Source organism: Lagenorhynchus albirostris, chromosome 13, assembly GCF_949774975.1.
Source record: "Lagenorhynchus albirostris chromosome 13, mLagAlb1.1, whole genome shotgun sequence".
NCBI lineage: Eukaryota > Metazoa > Chordata > Mammalia > Artiodactyla > Delphinidae > Lagenorhynchus > Lagenorhynchus albirostris.
This window is the reverse complement of record NC_083107.1, coordinates 13,853,732-13,871,202: the sequence shown is the minus strand read 5'-3', so window position 1 is coordinate 13,871,202 and position 17,471 is coordinate 13,853,732. Positions and strand designations below refer to the sequence as shown.

Genomic DNA, 17,471 nt, shown 5'->3' with positions numbered 1-17,471 from the left:
GCCTGCCAGTGCAGGGGACATGGGTTCAATCCCTGGTCCGGGAAGATCCCACATGCCGCAGAGAACTACGCCCGTGCACCACAACTACTGAGCCCGCGTGCCTAGAGCTCGTGCTCCGCAACAAGAGAAGCTGCCGCAATGAGAAGCCTGCGCACCGCAACAAAGACCCAACGCAACCAAAAATAAATAAATTAATTTTTTTAAAAAAGGAGGAGGGAATGGTCAACTGTGCAGCTGAGAAAATGCGAAGGTAGGATGAGTAGTCAGGTTCCCAAATCAGCCTGTAGACACCTATTTAATACATGATGTGCTCAGACAGAAGACTACAGCTATTTCATCCATGCTTCACCACTAGCTACTTAGAAACGCTTGCAGAGAGGGGTCCAGCGGTTGGGGCTCAGCACTTCCACTGTAGGCGGCACGGGTTCAATTCCTGGTCAGGGAACTAGATCCTGCAGGCCATGTGTTGCAGCCAAAGAAACCCCAAATAAACAAACAAAGAAACAAAAAACAACCCTTGAGGAGAAAAATATAGTCGGAATCCAACAGACTCAGCACTGCTTAAGGGGACAGAGGCTCCACTGGGAAAAGGCAAGCTAGATAATCCTGGATGACAGCAGCTCGTTACTTTTTGACACTCCTGCATCAGCTCAACGTAAAGGCTCTCTGCTAGACCAATCCTTCCCTAGAAGTTCTGACTAGAACAAGGGCCAAAGTTCCATTCAAGAGGGGGGTTGGCCTGACTTAACAGCTAGTATTTTAAAGTCAGTGACTGCTGGTATTACCTCTAGAAGCAAACAAGTTAGATTCACTTTAAACATTAGGCAGTTTTGCTCATTTCTTTACCTTTCTGTCCTGTTCAGCCTGTATCTCACTTCTGTGATGTTCTAATGCTTTTGCCACTGCAGAGTCAAACGCCCGCTTTTCCTCCAGCTTCTGTTTCTCCAAGGCTAAGGCAATGTGCTGCTTCTCCGTGGCTTTCTGTTCGGCCAGCGCTCTGTTCAGCTGGTCGATGCGGCGATGCGCGTGAGCAATCAGGGAGTTTAGGTCGTCAGGGGACAGCCTGTCAGCTAAACAAAACCACATGAAAATGTTAATGATTTCACCAAAATCATACATCTACGAGGTAACTTGCCTCAACTGATTGTAACTTAAACAGCTAGGAAGAAAAGCCAAGAGGAAGGAGCTGACATTTCAAAAGAGATGTAGAGGCTGCCGTGTAATCAGAAATTCACAGCTCATGGCCAGCAACTAAGCATTTTCAATCCCAAGCAAAATAATTCAGGGAGGCCTCCAAGTATAGAATCAGTTTTTTTCCAGGAACCCAAATGAGCAGTACTTCCAGTGTGAACTGATTATACATTGGCTTTATAACTCACCATAATTCTGCCTCTAAGGACAAAGCTTACAATTAAATACAAAGCTTACAAACGTACTCACTTCTACGTTTTCTGCTAAAACGTGAATCAAATCCAAGTTCTCTCAGACTTTTCCCTAATAAGAGTTTTCTACTTTTTCTTACACAGATAATATGATCCAGGACAGGGATCTGCAGCCAGAGCTGTCCATCAGAATCACTGGTAGAGCTTTTAAAAATAATCATACCCAAGGATTCTGATTCTGATGTTTTTTTTTTTTTCTTTCCCCAATCTCACACTCCAGAAGTGTTCTGATATATTACCACAGGTTAGGAATTATGGCTCTAACAGCAAAATAAAGAATATGGGAAATACTATGATAAACAACTCAATTCCACGATACGTAGATTGAAAAGCAAAAAACGAAGTGAGGATGAGAGATTTATTGCCCAAATTCACCATGTGTAGCTCCTCTGGATACTGATTTGAACAAAACAACTAAAAACACTCATTCTATAAAGTGATTAGGGATATTTGAACACTTAAGAGATATCTTTGATGACATTAAGGAATTATTGTTGACTGGGACAACGGTATGGTCATCACATTTTTCTAAAAAACATACTGAAAGTTTTTACAAGCTGAAGAATATAATGTTTGGGATCTGCTTCAACATAAGTTGGGGGAATAAATGAGACAAAACCAGCCATGTGTTGGTAACTGCTAAAGTTGGGTGATGGGTAAACAGGAGTTCATTATCGTTTTCTTACTTTTTAATGTTTCAAATTTTACAAAATAAAAACTTAAATATATATATATTTATATAGATATATATATCTCTTTTATAAAAGAGATATATCTTATATATCTCTTTTATAAAAGATATATATATATCTATCATATCTACAGGTTTCCAATCACATAGTGAAAACATTTTTGTTCCTGAGAGCACATGGATGACAAAAATATACAAATCAGATTTATCACATGCAACATAATTCTACTTTAGATTAATTCAGACGGTTTAGTATAAGAATCATAGGCAAAACGAAAAGACTTGAGTCCTTTAAGACTCAAAACAGAAGCCTTTAAACATAAAATACACATAATTACTCACCTAGGTCAGAAATACCTACAAAGAAAAAGAATAAGTTTGAAAAAAAGTAAGTACATGTTTCAGTTATTAATCATTAAATAGGAATATCCAAAAGAAAGCAAGAAGGAAGCAGAAGCTAGTAGTAGAAAAAGCATATTTTGGTACTGGAAAGTAAAATGATGAGTTTATTTCCTAAAAATTTTTTAAAGGATCATAAGACATTACATAAATCAAGGTAAATTCTAACATTTCAGAAAATAAGAGAGTCAATGATATTAAAGTAGTCTTGGTTTCTGGGGACTCATCTATAACTACTTTTGTAAAGCAATCAACTTGGTTAGTTTTTACATGGAAACTACAATTCTTGTTTATCCCATTTGCATTAGTTCGTAGACTATTTCACGAAGGCAGAGTCCTGACTGTGTTCTCAATACCACGCCTCTCCTAACATTGCAAATACTTATAAAATTAATTTTTCTTCTTTGGAAATTTGAAAACAGTGAACTCACATTAAATTTGTGCTTAATGGGTGCAAATTAAACTAAGAACTATGACTGCCTGACGTGGCGGAAAGGCAGAATAACATTCTGAAGAGTTCGGATGATCTCCGAACTCCCCGCCACGATCACAAGTGCCACTGCGTGAAGCCCTGACAGGAGAGGACCCGCAGCCAGTCTCCTGCCTCTCAGAATAAGCTTCTTAATATCCTGGGTATGACCCTTGGATTCAACAAGTTCAAAGACAAGTATTTTTCATCCAGAATGGCCCTAAAAGTTCAACTACTTAATCTGGTATTCAACCAGAGACACAGGGATCTGTCCCAATGCTGCAGGAAAAACCGGCAAAAGATGGACAAGGTTAAGAGATAATAGGTCAGTGTCAACGTGGCACGCAAGTATGGCTACATATACTAGTCTACTAGCAATAAAGGAAATGTCCCTCGGGAATACTGACAACCTACAAATTGCACCTCATTCTTTCATCCTGGCAACACCCATGCGCACACCTCCTAGTGGCTCCTCCTCCCTCCTCCCACAGTGGTATCCACTATCTGAATATAGTGTTTATCACTCATTTTGTTATACTTCACATACGCATGCATCCTTAAACAGTATATAGTTTCATTTTACATGTTCTTAAGCTTCATGTAAGCGGTATCCTATTTTACATATTCTTCTGCAACTTTTTGCTTTTCCTTAACATTTATGTTCAAGAGAAATGGTCTGGGTCATTCATCTGCACTGCCATATGTGTGGTATTTAACTGTCTTTGATTTTTCTGCTCTTACAAACAGTGCTGCTATAAACATTTTAATGAATCTTCCTGAGCACCTGTGTGAGTCTTCCTGAGCTCATACCTAGGAACTGAACTGTTGGATCGGGAGTATATACACTGTCAACTTCACTAGATACAAGTTATGGTTCAACAGACCAGTTGCTGGGAATTCCCTGGCAGTCCAGTGGTTAGGACTCAGCGCTTTCACTGACAGGGGCCTGGATTCGATCCCTGGTTGGGGAGCTAAGATCCCACAAGACGCACCGGTGCAGCCAAAAACAAAACAAAACAATTGGTGAATGACCACTTCTAAGTCTCTTTCCTATTCCTCATTTTCAGCGCCCTTGGCATACACACTGGGTGACCCATATCACTTCGCCCTCAGATTACTCCAGCAGCTTTGAATAGCTTCCTTACCCTGAAGCATCCCTCCCTACGTCAAACTCACCCTCAAGCTCATAAAAATGAATCTTCCTACTTATGATAATCACATCATCCCTCTTCTCAAAAGCTCAAAAGGGGGTCCTGTGCTGCCAATACGAGTCAATCAGCCAGAGAACAGTGAGGCTAGTAGGTAAGAATGAGATCCTGGCCCTAGCCCCAAACGTGGACAAACTACTTAAGCCCTCTGTGTCTCAGTTTTCTCATGTATAAAACGGGCATAATGATAAAACTCACCTCAAAGGATTGTTATGAACTTTAAAAAAGTTAGCTACATGTGAAGCACTCAGAACACAGTGCTAGAAATAAAATAATGCTCAACAATGTTAGCTAAATATTGTTATGTTTGCCACTGTGCTCAGCTATGGAGAACACAGAAAAAGTACTAGACAGATGAGTATCACCAGGATACTTATAACTTAGGGAAATAAGACTAATAAGAGAAAAATAACTGGTAACAAATCAGTACTAATGAGCTTAGTACAGGTCTTAAAAGAGTTCAGATTTCAGAAGCGAGAACATATATTGAGGGCTGAGGTAATCATGGAATAAGTCACTATCTCCAGAGGGACACAAGCAATTAGCAGCACTGGCAGGAAAACTCTGCAGCTGTAGGCATGGCTGGAAGGGAAAAACTTCAGCAGGTGCCATTTGTACCTTTCAATCTATTTAAAAAATAAGAAATTAAATGGAGGTTGCCTTCCTCCCTCTAAAAAATAATCCAAAGATTACACTGCAGAAGATTTTCCCTTTCTATACGATACGTTTCTTTCATGCTGGGTCTTTCAACCTTGGTACTACTGACTTTCTGGGCCAGACAGTTAGTTGGAGGGGCTGTTCTGTGCACTGGAGGGTGCTGAGCAGCACCTCTGTCCTCCACCCTACATGACAGTAGAACCCCCCAATGTGACAAGTCTGTCTCCAGACATTGCCAAATATTCTCTGGGGGCAAAAATGCTGAGCTGAGAACACCTGCTTTAATGTTTTCATGCTTTACAATGGGCAATTTTCTAATCAGCCAAAAAAAAATCTTTATTTTATTTATTTTTATCTTGGCCGCACCACGCAGCTTGCAGGATCTTAGTTCCCTGACTAGGGATGGAACCTGCACCCTCGGCAGTGAAAACACTGAGTCCTAACCACAGGACCACCAACGAATTCCCCCCGACCCAGGTCCCCAAATTTTTTAAGCTAAAAACTTCACAGGCTGGCATGGAAAAATTAGTAGGATTTAGCCTACTGGGAAGACCAAAGACAAGTATTTTAGATGAGAGAATGCAAATTTCTAGGGATGGCACTCATAACTAACTCTCTATAGGCAAAGCCTGACCTGCCCTTTCAACCTTATTTAATTTACTGCAGCCAACCTAGACTCCCTACTATCTACCAACGTCAGGTTTAAGCCAAGGAGCTTACATCCAACGGATAGAGATACACACACAACAAACAAAAACCAGTGAGTAAGTATTTCAGAAGGATTAAAAAAAGGTAACGTGGTAGAGTGACTTGTGGAGGAGGATGTCTCTGGGATAATCACATCTGTCTCAGTTGTAACCTCAGTGAAGCCCAGCCCTTGAAAGATTCTGGTGAGGGAAACGGTACAGATGTGGCTGAAGCAGGCCTGCTCAAGGACACACTGTCCACACTGTCCCCTCTGCTGCTAGTCAGTTCAAACAAGTTTAACCAACAATGTTCAAATAAGACTGACTCACTGTTCCCACACTAAACTTTGTGTGATTCTCCATTTAATCCTCTCTTACAAATCCTGCTTTTATTTTTTGCTTTGACAAGAATCTGGTATCTATCTCCCTCTTAAGTGAGTCAACTACATTAAAAAAACTAACTACATATCTGAGTTAATAACAGCCTTGACTCCACTTCTTGCCATGACATCTCCTTAGTTGGCTATGATGCTGTGAAAATTCCTGCACTGTCTTTATTACCTGAGCTCCTTAGACCAGCCACGGTTCTGTGATGCAGCCTTGACACCTTCACCCCAGAGAGGTCTATAATGCCAGTTCTTCAGGTGCTACCTGATGTTCAGTTTCTAACAGACGCTGGCATTTAAGAAGTACCGTTTTGATTTTGTTGAGCCTGGTAATCTCCGTGATTCTTATTACTCTCACAGAGCTTCAAGGAAATGTGACTATTCCCTGCAGTTACAACGTGTAATTGTTGAGCCATCCAAGTTCCACGCAGTCTGAGCTATTTGCAAGTTGAAGGCCACACAGCAGATTTCCTTTCCACCCAGCACCTCTGGGTGAGTTCTCAACCACAGTGTTGTCACAAAGCAGTCATAAGGTGTGCCTTATGTAATTCATTATGAATATTTTTAAAGTCATGAAGGTTTTGAATAATTTTACATATATATAAGATGCTAACAGAGTCAAGGTTATGTCACTTCACTCACTTAGATTCCAGATTACACTGGCTGGAACTTGTGTCCACCACGGCTAAACCAGGTGTGTCACCTGTCACAGGTGTGACTGAAATAAAATGTGGAAAACACAATACTGCATATCAGATGAGATGTGCATGCCAGAGGGGTTTAGACTAGAGAATGGAGCTGAAGCAAGTTTAGATCAGTTGATCAGTTGTTAAAAAAAAAAAAAAAGGGAAGGTACCAACACTTCAGTTGTACTTACTCATCCCTTTCCACCCTGGCAAGACTTCCGGAGTAATACTGTCCAGTTCTCGTTTAAAGTCATCCCGGGCTTGGACTACCAGCTCATGATACTGAGACACAACCTTAGCCTCAGACTGAGCCGCCTTAACCTGCACAGATACAAGGGGTATGTGGTTAAAGTGAACAAAAAGTACCATAAACATTCCAAAATACTCTAAGTCACAGTCATTTATTTATTTACATTTGGATGTGAATATATAAGCAATATACAGAAAGAAATCTCAAGCTCAGAAAAAGGAACGTAAGTCTTGTCTTTGTTTCCTTCTAATTCTATTCAAATGCCATGGACAGGCCCTGTCCCATCTCACTGTGCCCCTGTCCCTCTTTCTCTGGGTCACAGGAAATTACCCATACACATCACAAATGCAGACTTGTGAAATTTCCATAAATGGTAATGACCATGAGCAAATGTTTACCTATTATAAAAAGTATCAACAATACTGAAGAATCCACTTTGTGTCCAAAGCAAGTTTTTAAAATTAGTTACAACTAATATTCTTTTCAAGGGAAAAGAGAGAAAGATGATAGGAATCTTACTACATTCCAGAATTCTTAAAAATCCTCTGACAAAACAATTACATTTAAAAATAAAAAATACTTGTACAAGATCTAAGAAACACACCTTTTGGACCACATTATCCAGATCAACTATCATGTTGTGAAGTTTCCCCTCTGCAGCAGTTATATAAGATTTGGCCCCAGCAACCTCTTCTTTCTTTGCATTTTCAATTACACTTTTCATCTTCTCTAACTCTTCTCTGGAAACCAATAAAACAAAACAAAGGTTTAGTATTAGTCCTTATCAACTTTATTAAAGAATATGACAAACAATTTGTTAAGTCTATGAAAAATTTAATTTGGAAAAAACTACTCAATGCTTTTTCAGTCAACAGGCAGAGAACCTTTCCTCACCAACAACTGAAAACACCTTGGTAAGAAGCTCGATTTATAGAGTGAACCAGACGAGTAGCATGGTGTGCAGGAGAACATACAGGCTTCAGAACCAGAGAGACTTGGATTCAGCTCCCAGACCGGCCTCTCCTTTGCTGCTCACCCTTATACAGGGAGTAGAGGTAATTCATGCTAAGTAACTTGCACAGTGCCTGCTACATCAGGAGCACTCAATAAATGGCAGCTTTTGCAAGGATTAGGTTGACTCCCCTGCCAATGAGAGCTTGAGGAAAGCAAAGGCAAGGGAGGAGGCCTAAGAGCTCACTAAGCAAATAGCTGGGTCTTCAGGAGCCCTCACGATTCAGGCTGGATGGACTATGGTCTACACAACCACAAAACACAGAACTCAGAGCCCTGACTCATGGTCTACTGATGTGAGCATAATGCCTTCAATCTCCTAAAAGATATGCTGGCTTTATTAGAAGGCTTCTCTTTCTCTAAATATTTTGTTAAGACAGCAAAATTTTGAATGACAAATATTGATTAGGTGGGCCAAAAGGTTTGTTCAGTTTTTTCCATAAGATGGCTTTAGTAGCACTTAAACAATTTTGTTAGATTGTATGTGACAGCTGTCGTATCAGCACACATTAAAAAAAAGAATTATCAGGGCTTCCCTGGTGGCGCAGTGGTTGAGAGTCCACCTGCCGATGCAGGGGACGCGGGTTCGTGCCCCGGTCCGGGAGGATCCCACATGCCACGGAGCGGCTGGACCCGTGAGCCATGGCCGCTGAGCCTGTGCATCCGGAGCCTGTGCTCCGCAACGAGAGAGGCCACAACAGTGAGAGGTCCGCGCAAAAAAAAAGAATTATCAAAATTGGTGAATTTTTTGTGTGGCCATTTTAATATTGAAGGTGGAAGAAAAAAAGCAACATTTTCGGCATATTACACTTTATTTCAAGAAAGGTAAAAAAGCAACTGAAACGCACAAAAAGATTTGTGCAGTGTATGGAGAAGGCGCTGTGACTGATCGTACGTGTCAAAAGTGGTCTGCAAAGTTTCGTGCTGGAGATTTCTTGCTGGACGATACTCCATGGTCAGGTAGACCAGCTGAAGCCGATAGCGATCAAATCGAAACGATAACTGAGAACAATCTATGTTACACCACATGGGAGATAGCCGACATACTCAAAATATCCAAATCAAGCACTGAAAACCATTTGCCCCAGCCTGGTCATGTGAATCGCTTTGATGTTTGTGTTCCACGTTAAGTTAAGCGGAAAAAAACCTTCTTGACCATATTTCCGCCTGCGATTCTCTACTTAAATGTAATGAAAACGTTCCATTTTTAAAACAAATTTGTAATGGGCAATGAAAAGTGGATACTGTACAATAATGTGGAACGGAAGAGATCATGGGGCAAGAGAAATACACCACCACCAACCACACCAAAGGCTGGTCTTCATCCAAAGAAGGTGATGTGTTTATGGTGGGACTGGAAGGGACTCCTCTATTATGAGCTCCTTCCAGAAAACCAAACGATTAATTCCAACAAGTATTGCAAATCAGACCAACTGAAAGCGGCACTCGACAAAAAGCATCCAGAATTAGTCAAAAGAAAACGCGTAATCTTCCATCAGGATAACCCAAGACTGCATGTTTGATGCCCAGGCAAAAACTGTTACAGCTTGGCTGGGAAGTTCTGATTCATCCACCATATACACCACACATTGACTGCACCTTCGGATTTTCATTTATTTTGGTCTTTACATAATTCTTTTTTTTTTTTTTTTTTTTTGCGGTATGCGGGCTTCTCACTGTTGTGGCCTCTCCCGTTGCGGAGCACAGGCTCCGGACGCACAGGCTCAGCGGCCATGGCTCACGGGCCCAGCCGCTCCGCGGCATGTGGGATCTTCCCGGACTGGGGCATGAACCCGCGTCCCCTGCATCGGCAGGTGGACTCTCAACCACTGCGTCACCAGGGAAGCCCTATATAATTCTTTTAATGTAAAAAATTTCAATTCCCGGGAAGACTGTAAAAGGCACCTGGAACAATTCTTTGCTCAAGAAGATAAAAAGTTTTGGGAAGATGGAATTATGAAGTTGCCTGAAAAATGGCTGGAAGGCAGTGGAACAAAAGGGTGAAAACACTGTTCAATAAAGTTCTTGGAGAAAATGAAAAATATGTTTTTCATTTTTACTTAAAAAACTGAAGGCACTTTTTGGCCCACCCAATAATAATTCCATCATGTTGATGAGAGCCCTTTATTCAAATGAAGGTTCCCATTGTCAGAGGTTGATCTTGTACCTGGTTTGCTTGCTTGATCCTAGTTTTAGCCAACTTCCAGGAAAGGTCAAGGTGGCATAAAACTAGACTCATTATACGCTAACTACTTTGGTAGTTAAGGCAAAGAGACTGTGACATACTCTTTAATTTCTGATAAAACTGCTCAAGACATCCCAGAAACATCTTGAAATGATGGCAGAGCCTCAGTAAGTCTGTAGAACACATATCACCTAAATAATAACCCAAAGAAAAACTTGATTTTTATACAAGATCTTTTATATAGGCTTCTGCCAAGTTTATTTTGGCTGGGTTATATATCAATATTTTATTCCCTCTCTCCCTTTTAAGCTTCCGTGCTCCTATCACCAATACAGTACAGGCGGAGAGGGGAGGGAAGGGTTTCTCTGCCTCCTCTTTCTATGCAGACAGTACAAAGAAAGCCACCAGGAGGCCCTAATTACTTGTTAAAGTCCATGAGTAATTACTTGGCTTTGAGAAGGGCATCGGCAGCCTCATCTACTGCCTTTCTGCGTTCCTTCAATGCACCCTCCACTGTGCGCCACTGAGCTGACTTCTTGTCACCTGCAATCTAAACAAAAAGTTTTAATTATGTAAACAAGAATAACTGCTATTACTGTCACAATAACATGACTAAATGCAGAAAGTAGTGACATAAAAGTCAAAGGTAAAAAGTTATATACACTGTTTCTCCGGAAGAGGAACTCTTAATCTAATGTTCACGGACAGGCTCAAAGAAATCCATGAACCGTCTCCCATCAACCACCCGCACCAAAACTATAAAAGACTGTGCTCCAGCGCACATGATATTTTTTATCAGAGTCTCAAAAGGAGATATGAAGCAGAAAAGATCAGTAAGAACAATAACTTGTCATGAATTGTTTGTTGATTAAATCATTCTTCAATGAAGCACCGGTGCTTAAAATTTTCTTATTTGCAGGTCTACTGAAATCACAGTAAGAATAAGTAGAAAGTTTACCCATTTGTAGGGTTCTTACTCCTCCAAAACATTACCCTAAAGAATGACCCTCCATAATTTTTAAGGAGAAAATCAACTACTGTCAAGAACCCCACTCCACCCTGACCTGACTTCTACAGAATATGTATTTTATATATATATATATATATATATATATATATATATATATATATATATATATATCTCCCTTGCAAATTCCTTAGGCAGGTCTAACATGTTTTGCTCCAGCACTGGAACCAACTGCCACTTCTTCAACTGAGCAGAGTTGGCTAATACTTAGGCGATCCATCATACCAAAACCAAAAACCACCTCTAACACTATAATCACACTCAGTGCAGCAAGATGCTCACACAAGAGAGGTGTAAGAAAGCCCATCACTGAAGGCGTGGCATAGGCAAGTCCAGCTTGCATCCCCCTCTCACTTTGCATCATATAAACAATGAGCAGAATGTTATTTGGAACTGTTTCAACTCTTTAAAACTATTTTTTAAATCAATTATTAACTATTTTAAATGACATTTTTCCCTCCCTTTTCTTTTGCCAAGTACATACAGTTTAAAGTAGTACATTATGTGTAGATATGAAGCAAAAACCACCTTATGGCTTCTCTTCAAAGTACAGTTGACCTTTTAACAAAACAGGTTTAAACTGCATGGGTCCGCTTATACAAAGATTTCTTTCAACACAGTACTACACAATCTGCAGTTGGCTGAATCCACAGATGCAGGAGGGCCAACTACGGGACTTGAGCATCCGTGCATTTTGGTATCCGTGGCGGGTCCTGAAACCAATCCCCTGCAGATACTGAGGGGTAACTATATACTATGCTAGGACCTTAGAGAGGAATAGGAACATACTAAATTACCAAAGAATGAAATATTTTTTATCAAAGAAAAAAACGACTGAATTGGTTCAATAATTATATTTCAAGTCGCCCAAAGAGGGCCACTACAGGGGCTGCTGCACACTTAAAACATGAGTGCAATCTCAGTGCGGTGTCCTGGGCCTTGGATGCCCAACCCGTATCTTCCCTTGTTAGAAACAGAAGTGGTTTTGCCTCTGCAGCCCTAAGCCTGTACTTTAAGGGGAATAGGGCTCAGCAAAAGTAATGCCTCTGGTTTGGGTCATTCACAAGCAATTCTCCACATTATGTTCCTACTGACATCTAGTGTGATCTCAATTTTAAAGGTACATCCATTATCAATGGAAAGTTTAAACAACCAAGTTCCTTAAGGCAGGATTAACCCTGCCACCGGACCACTGTGGCAGTCTGAGGAAGCCTCTCGGGGTAACATTTTTAAATGCTTAAAATGAAACTATTAGATTGCAGAGAAGCCCAATTACATTGAAATATGGTCATAAAATATACATTTTTTTAATTTTATGAAATAGAAACCAAGATCTAGTAGTAGAACTAATAAACACCCTAATCCAGAAGTAGTGATGGGCATAAATGATATTTCAAGAGATCTGCAAGTACCATAACGTAATATGAAAATACCTATGCTTTCTCTTAGTAATAAAGTCATGGATACTACTATACTAACACTACTGCTTTTGTTGTCCCTATTCGTAATTGAAGAAAAGCTTTTGAGGCCAGGGAAAATAAAGATGTTTTCCATCCAAGTTCAGCGAGCCCCTGAATTCTATCCACAGACCCAACTCTAGATTAAGAACCCCTGCTTTTAGAAGAAATACTTGGTACTTCTTTTCTATCTTTGTATCTCACTTTTCTAATTTTTATGTTCTACATAGATTGTTGCAAAGTGACAAAACCAATTAATTTCATGGTGTGGATAATCAAGTTGAAGATTCAGTGAACTGCCACTTTAGCCATCTTGCAAAATAAAATACATCAAAAAAGTTGCTGGTTTGGGGCATATCAGTATCCTGTATAAAAAATTTTCCAAGACTTTATCATATACTGTTACAAGACCCTGGTATTGTATTAAGATAACTCTTCATAACTAACCCAAACAGACTCATGAATCATGTAAATGTCAATGACATATCTGGGGGCCAAAATGTGTCTCCCTCTGTTAAAGGTATTCCTGTTTACAGAGGTCCAAGGATAAGCTGTCCTGTGAAACAGACAGCGGATTCCCCCACGATCAAGCCTGGTCCAACTGTTTACAAACAATGCTTTGAGAAATTAACTCAGTATATATTATAGAATAGCCCATGTGCACCTACAGCTTCTTTTACTACACGAAACAGGGTTGGGATCAATTTTTAACACTTCAAAACTTGTGTTCAATACGTTTTTCTGATTATTTTGTTAACACCAGCTAGTATTCCCTAATCTGGTTAACTGTGCTACTATAAAGTATCCTTTAGTTGTAACATCTTTATTGTAAACGATCTCATACTGTCTAATCCACATGCACTACGTTATGTGTTCAGTGGGAAGAGGAAATACCCTCTTATGCAGCCTTCCACCAAAGCAGTACCATGGACATCTAAAGCTTCTAATCACTGTCCTTCTGAAAGAACCTACCTGGGTTTGAACTCAACTTCCTGATATCATGCAACTTCCAGCCTTCTCTATACATGTGTCTAACCAGCATAGTAAATATTTCCTGTGTGGTTTCTACTTTCCTGACTGAACTCTGACTAAGATTTAAATTTTTCTCGTGGATTTTGAACAAAACAGAATTTTCTTTTAATTTTTCAAAGGTTGTAGCTTCTTGACTGTTTGCATCAGAGGTCTAATTTAACTCCTTTGTGATGCACGTACATACAACTAAAGCAATCTGAAGTGTATTTAAATTTTTTAAAAACCACAGTCATGGTGGCAAAGTAACTTTACGGATCATGCATGATCCTGATTCCTGAGATCTATAGGTTCTCTATTTCATTTTATTCTTTAAATGACTTGGTGTCAAGATACATTTTTATATACTGAATAACTGAATGTAATTATAAAGGAAATTTATTGAGTCCCAGTATTACATTTTTTAAAATATATTTATCTATTTATTTTTGGCTGTACTGGGCCCTCGCTGCTGTGCACAGTCTTTCTCTAGTTGCGGCGAGTGGGGGCTACTCTTTGTTGTGGTGTGCAGGCTTCTCGCTGTGGTGGATTCTTTCGTTGGGAGCACGGGCTCTAGGCGGACGGGTTTCAGTAGTTGTGGCACACGGGCTCAGTAGTTGTGGCTCACGGGCTCTAGAGTGCAGGCTCAGTAGTTGTTGCGCATGGGCTTAGTTGCTCCATGGCATGTGGGATCTTCCTGGACCAGGGCTCGAACCCGGGTCTCCTGAACTAGCAGGCAGGTTCTTAACCACTGCGCCACCAGGGAAGCCCTAAGTCCCAGTATTAGATTTTAATTAGTGTAATTACTTTATTCTGTGAAGTGTCCAATGTAAGTTAAATAATCAACATATAAGCATTTAAAGTAGCTGGTGTTTTGGGGTACCTGGGATCTCTGTATTATTCTTTTAACTGTGTGTCAATCTAAAAGTATCTCACACAAAAAAGTTTATTTTAAAAAATGGCTGGCGATTTTAAAGCAAAAGAAAACAGGCAAACAACAAATACATTCAAGCACTATTAAGATATGAAAGCAAATCTGAACTAATTCTTATATCATATCACCGTTGTGAGATAAAGCACCATTTATAAAATTCATTAAAAAGAACACCTGAAATTTTTTTTTTCATTTTTGTTTGTTTTTCTAAAAAGACAATCATTCTAGTTCGTTTTCGCTTAGTGAGAGAAAGCCCAACTTAGAAGGAAGAAATCGTGTCTAACGTTCTTTGGCCCACCTCAGAATCGTCCATGGCTGTTTTCAGTATGTTGGCGTGGGCAGTGACAGCCTGGACCGCAGCATTCTGAGCCACAATAGCCTGCTGAGTAATGTAAGCAGTCTGGCTCAGAGCATCTTCTAAGCTCTTGGCTAGTGCTGAAGTTAAAAAAAAAAAAAAAAAAGTTAAAAACTAGATCTCTCCTGCCAAATGACTTTAATCTTTCCCTCTTCACCTGTTGAGTCTTACACTGCATTTCCCCCTCAAAACAAACAAAATACAGATTTAGCGAATCAAAATTTCACTTAAAAGTATGATAAAATATTAATAATTACTGAATCCAGATGGTGAATCTATGTGGGTTCATTACACTATTTTTTACTTTTATGTATATCTGAATTTTTTCAAAATAAGACATGTTTTGGGTTTTCTATATGAAAGGGAAAATCGCAATAGGAAAGGCAAATATATAAAAAGATTGAAGATCACTTAAATAAGCCAGCATATAGTTTAAGAAACAATCAGAAAAATTTTGTGAAAGCGATTATAACTACAGTGAACAGCAAAAGGATAAACATGAAGATATAAAATAGGACATCAAAATCACAAAATGTGGAGGAGGGGAATAAGAAAATGTAGATCTTTTACAATGTGTCTGAGCTTATATGACTACCAGTCTAAAGCAAGCAGATATAGCAACGGGTTAACACACTTGAAAACAAGGGTAACCACAAATCAAAACACGCTACAGATTCACAAAAACCGAAAAGAAAGGAATTCAAACATAATACAAATGAAAACCATCAAACCCCAAAAGGAAGAACAAAAAGAAGAAGAAAGGAACAAAGAAGACATTCACTGGATAACAAGACTTTAAATGGCAAAAAATACATACCTATCAATAATTACCTTAAATGTCAATAGACTAAATGCTCCAATCAAAAGACACAGAGTGGCAGATTAGATAATAAAACAAGAACCTACAATATGCTGCCTACAAAAGACCCACATCAGGGCGAAAGACACACACAGACTGAAAGTGAGGGGATGGAAAAAGATATTTCATGCAAATGGAAGCAATAAAAAAGCAGGGGCAGCAATACTCAGACCAGAAAAAATACATTTTAAAATAAAGGCCATGGAGAAAGACAAAGAAGAAAGACAAAGATGGACACTATATAATGATAAAAGGATCAATACAAGAAGAGGATATTATACTCATTAACTTATGTGCACTCAATATAGGAGCATCTAAACACATAAAACAAATACTAACAGACATAAAGGGAGAAACTGATAGGAATACATTAATAGTAGGAGACTAACATCCCACTGACATCAACAGACAGATCTTTCAGACAAAACATCAACAAGGCAAAAGAGATCCCAAATGGCACAATAAAACAGTCAGACTTAATTGCTATCTACAGCGACACTACATCCAAAAAACCAGAATACACATTCTTTTTAAGCGTGCATGGAACATTCTCTAGGACAGACCACATACTAGGACACAAAACAAGCCCGAGAAATTGAGGATAAGTAATTAAAGATAGTAATTATTTCAAGCATCTTTTCTGACCATAAAGGCATGAAACTAGAAATCAAACACAGAAAGAAAAATGAGGAAAAACCTATTACATAGGGACTAAACAACATGCTACTAAAAAACCAATAATAGGTCAACAAGGAAATCAAAGAGAAATCAAAAAATACCTCGAGACAAACAACAATGAAAACACAACCATACAAAAATCTATGGGAGGCAACAAAAGCAGTCCTAAGAGGGACATTCATAGCAATAAAGGCCTTCCTCAAAAACAAACAAATAAAACTCAAATAAATAACCTAACCTACCACCTAAAAGAATTAGAAAAAGAAGAACAAAACCTAAATTCAGCAGGAGGAAGGATATAATAAAGACTAGAGATGAAATAAATAACACAGAGATTAAAAAAATAGAAAAAAAACAAAGCAGGAGCTGGTTTTTTGAAAGGGTAAACAAAATCGACAAACCTCTATCCAGGCTCACCAAGAAGAGAGGACCCAAATAAACAAAATAAGAAAGAGGAGAAATAACATCTAATACCACAGAAATACAAAAGAAATCATTAAGAAGAAAATACTATGAACAGTTATATGCCAACAAAGTGGACAACCTTGAAGAAATGGACAACTTTCTAGAAACATACATCCTGCCAAAACTGAATCAAGAAGAAACATAATTTGTACAGACTAATCACTAGAAATGAAATAGAATCTATAATTTTAAAAAATTCCCTGCAAACAAAAATCCAGGATCAGATGGCTTCAATGGGGAATTCTACAACAATATACAAAGAACTTATACCTATCCTTCTCAAATTCTTCCAAAAGACTGAAGAGGAGGGAACACTCCCAAGGTCAATCTATAAGCCAATATCACCCTGATACCAAAACCGGACAAATACACTACAAAAAAACCCCGAAAATTACAGGCCAATATCTTTGATGAATGGAGATGTCAAAATCATCAACAGAATATTAGCAAACTGAATACAACAACATATAAAAAGGATCATATACCATGATCAAGTTGGATTCATTCCAGGGTCACAAGGATGGTTCAACATATGCAAATCTATCCCTGTGATACACCACAGCGACAAAAACCACATGATCATCTCGATAGATGCAGAAAAAGCATTTGATAAAATTC

At 39.1% G+C, this 17,471-nt stretch overlaps 1 protein-coding gene across 6 annotated transcripts in view; it reads right to left on the bottom strand.

The window, feature by feature from the left end:
- IMMT (inner membrane mitochondrial protein) overlaps window positions 1–17,471 on the bottom strand; it is a 48,511-nt gene that overhangs the window by 5,061 nt on the left and 25,979 nt on the right. For 3 of the 6 annotated variants that reach the window (XM_060170127.1, XM_060170128.1, XM_060170129.1), the window contains 5 exons: window positions 14,795–14,931; window positions 10,517–10,620; window positions 7,479–7,614; window positions 6,816–6,945; window positions 847–1,070 (listed from right to left, as the gene is read on the bottom strand). In XM_060170127.1, coding sequence (XP_060026110.1) covers window positions 847–1,070; window positions 6,816–6,945; window positions 7,479–7,614; window positions 10,517–10,620; window positions 14,795–14,931 — 731 coding nt within the window. Of the gene's footprint in view, window positions 1–846; window positions 1,071–2,475; window positions 2,485–6,800; window positions 6,946–7,478; window positions 7,615–10,516; window positions 10,621–14,794; window positions 14,932–17,471 lie in introns of those variants that run through there. The other 3 variants (XM_060170130.1, XM_060170132.1, XM_060170131.1) reach the window with 2 other exon arrangements.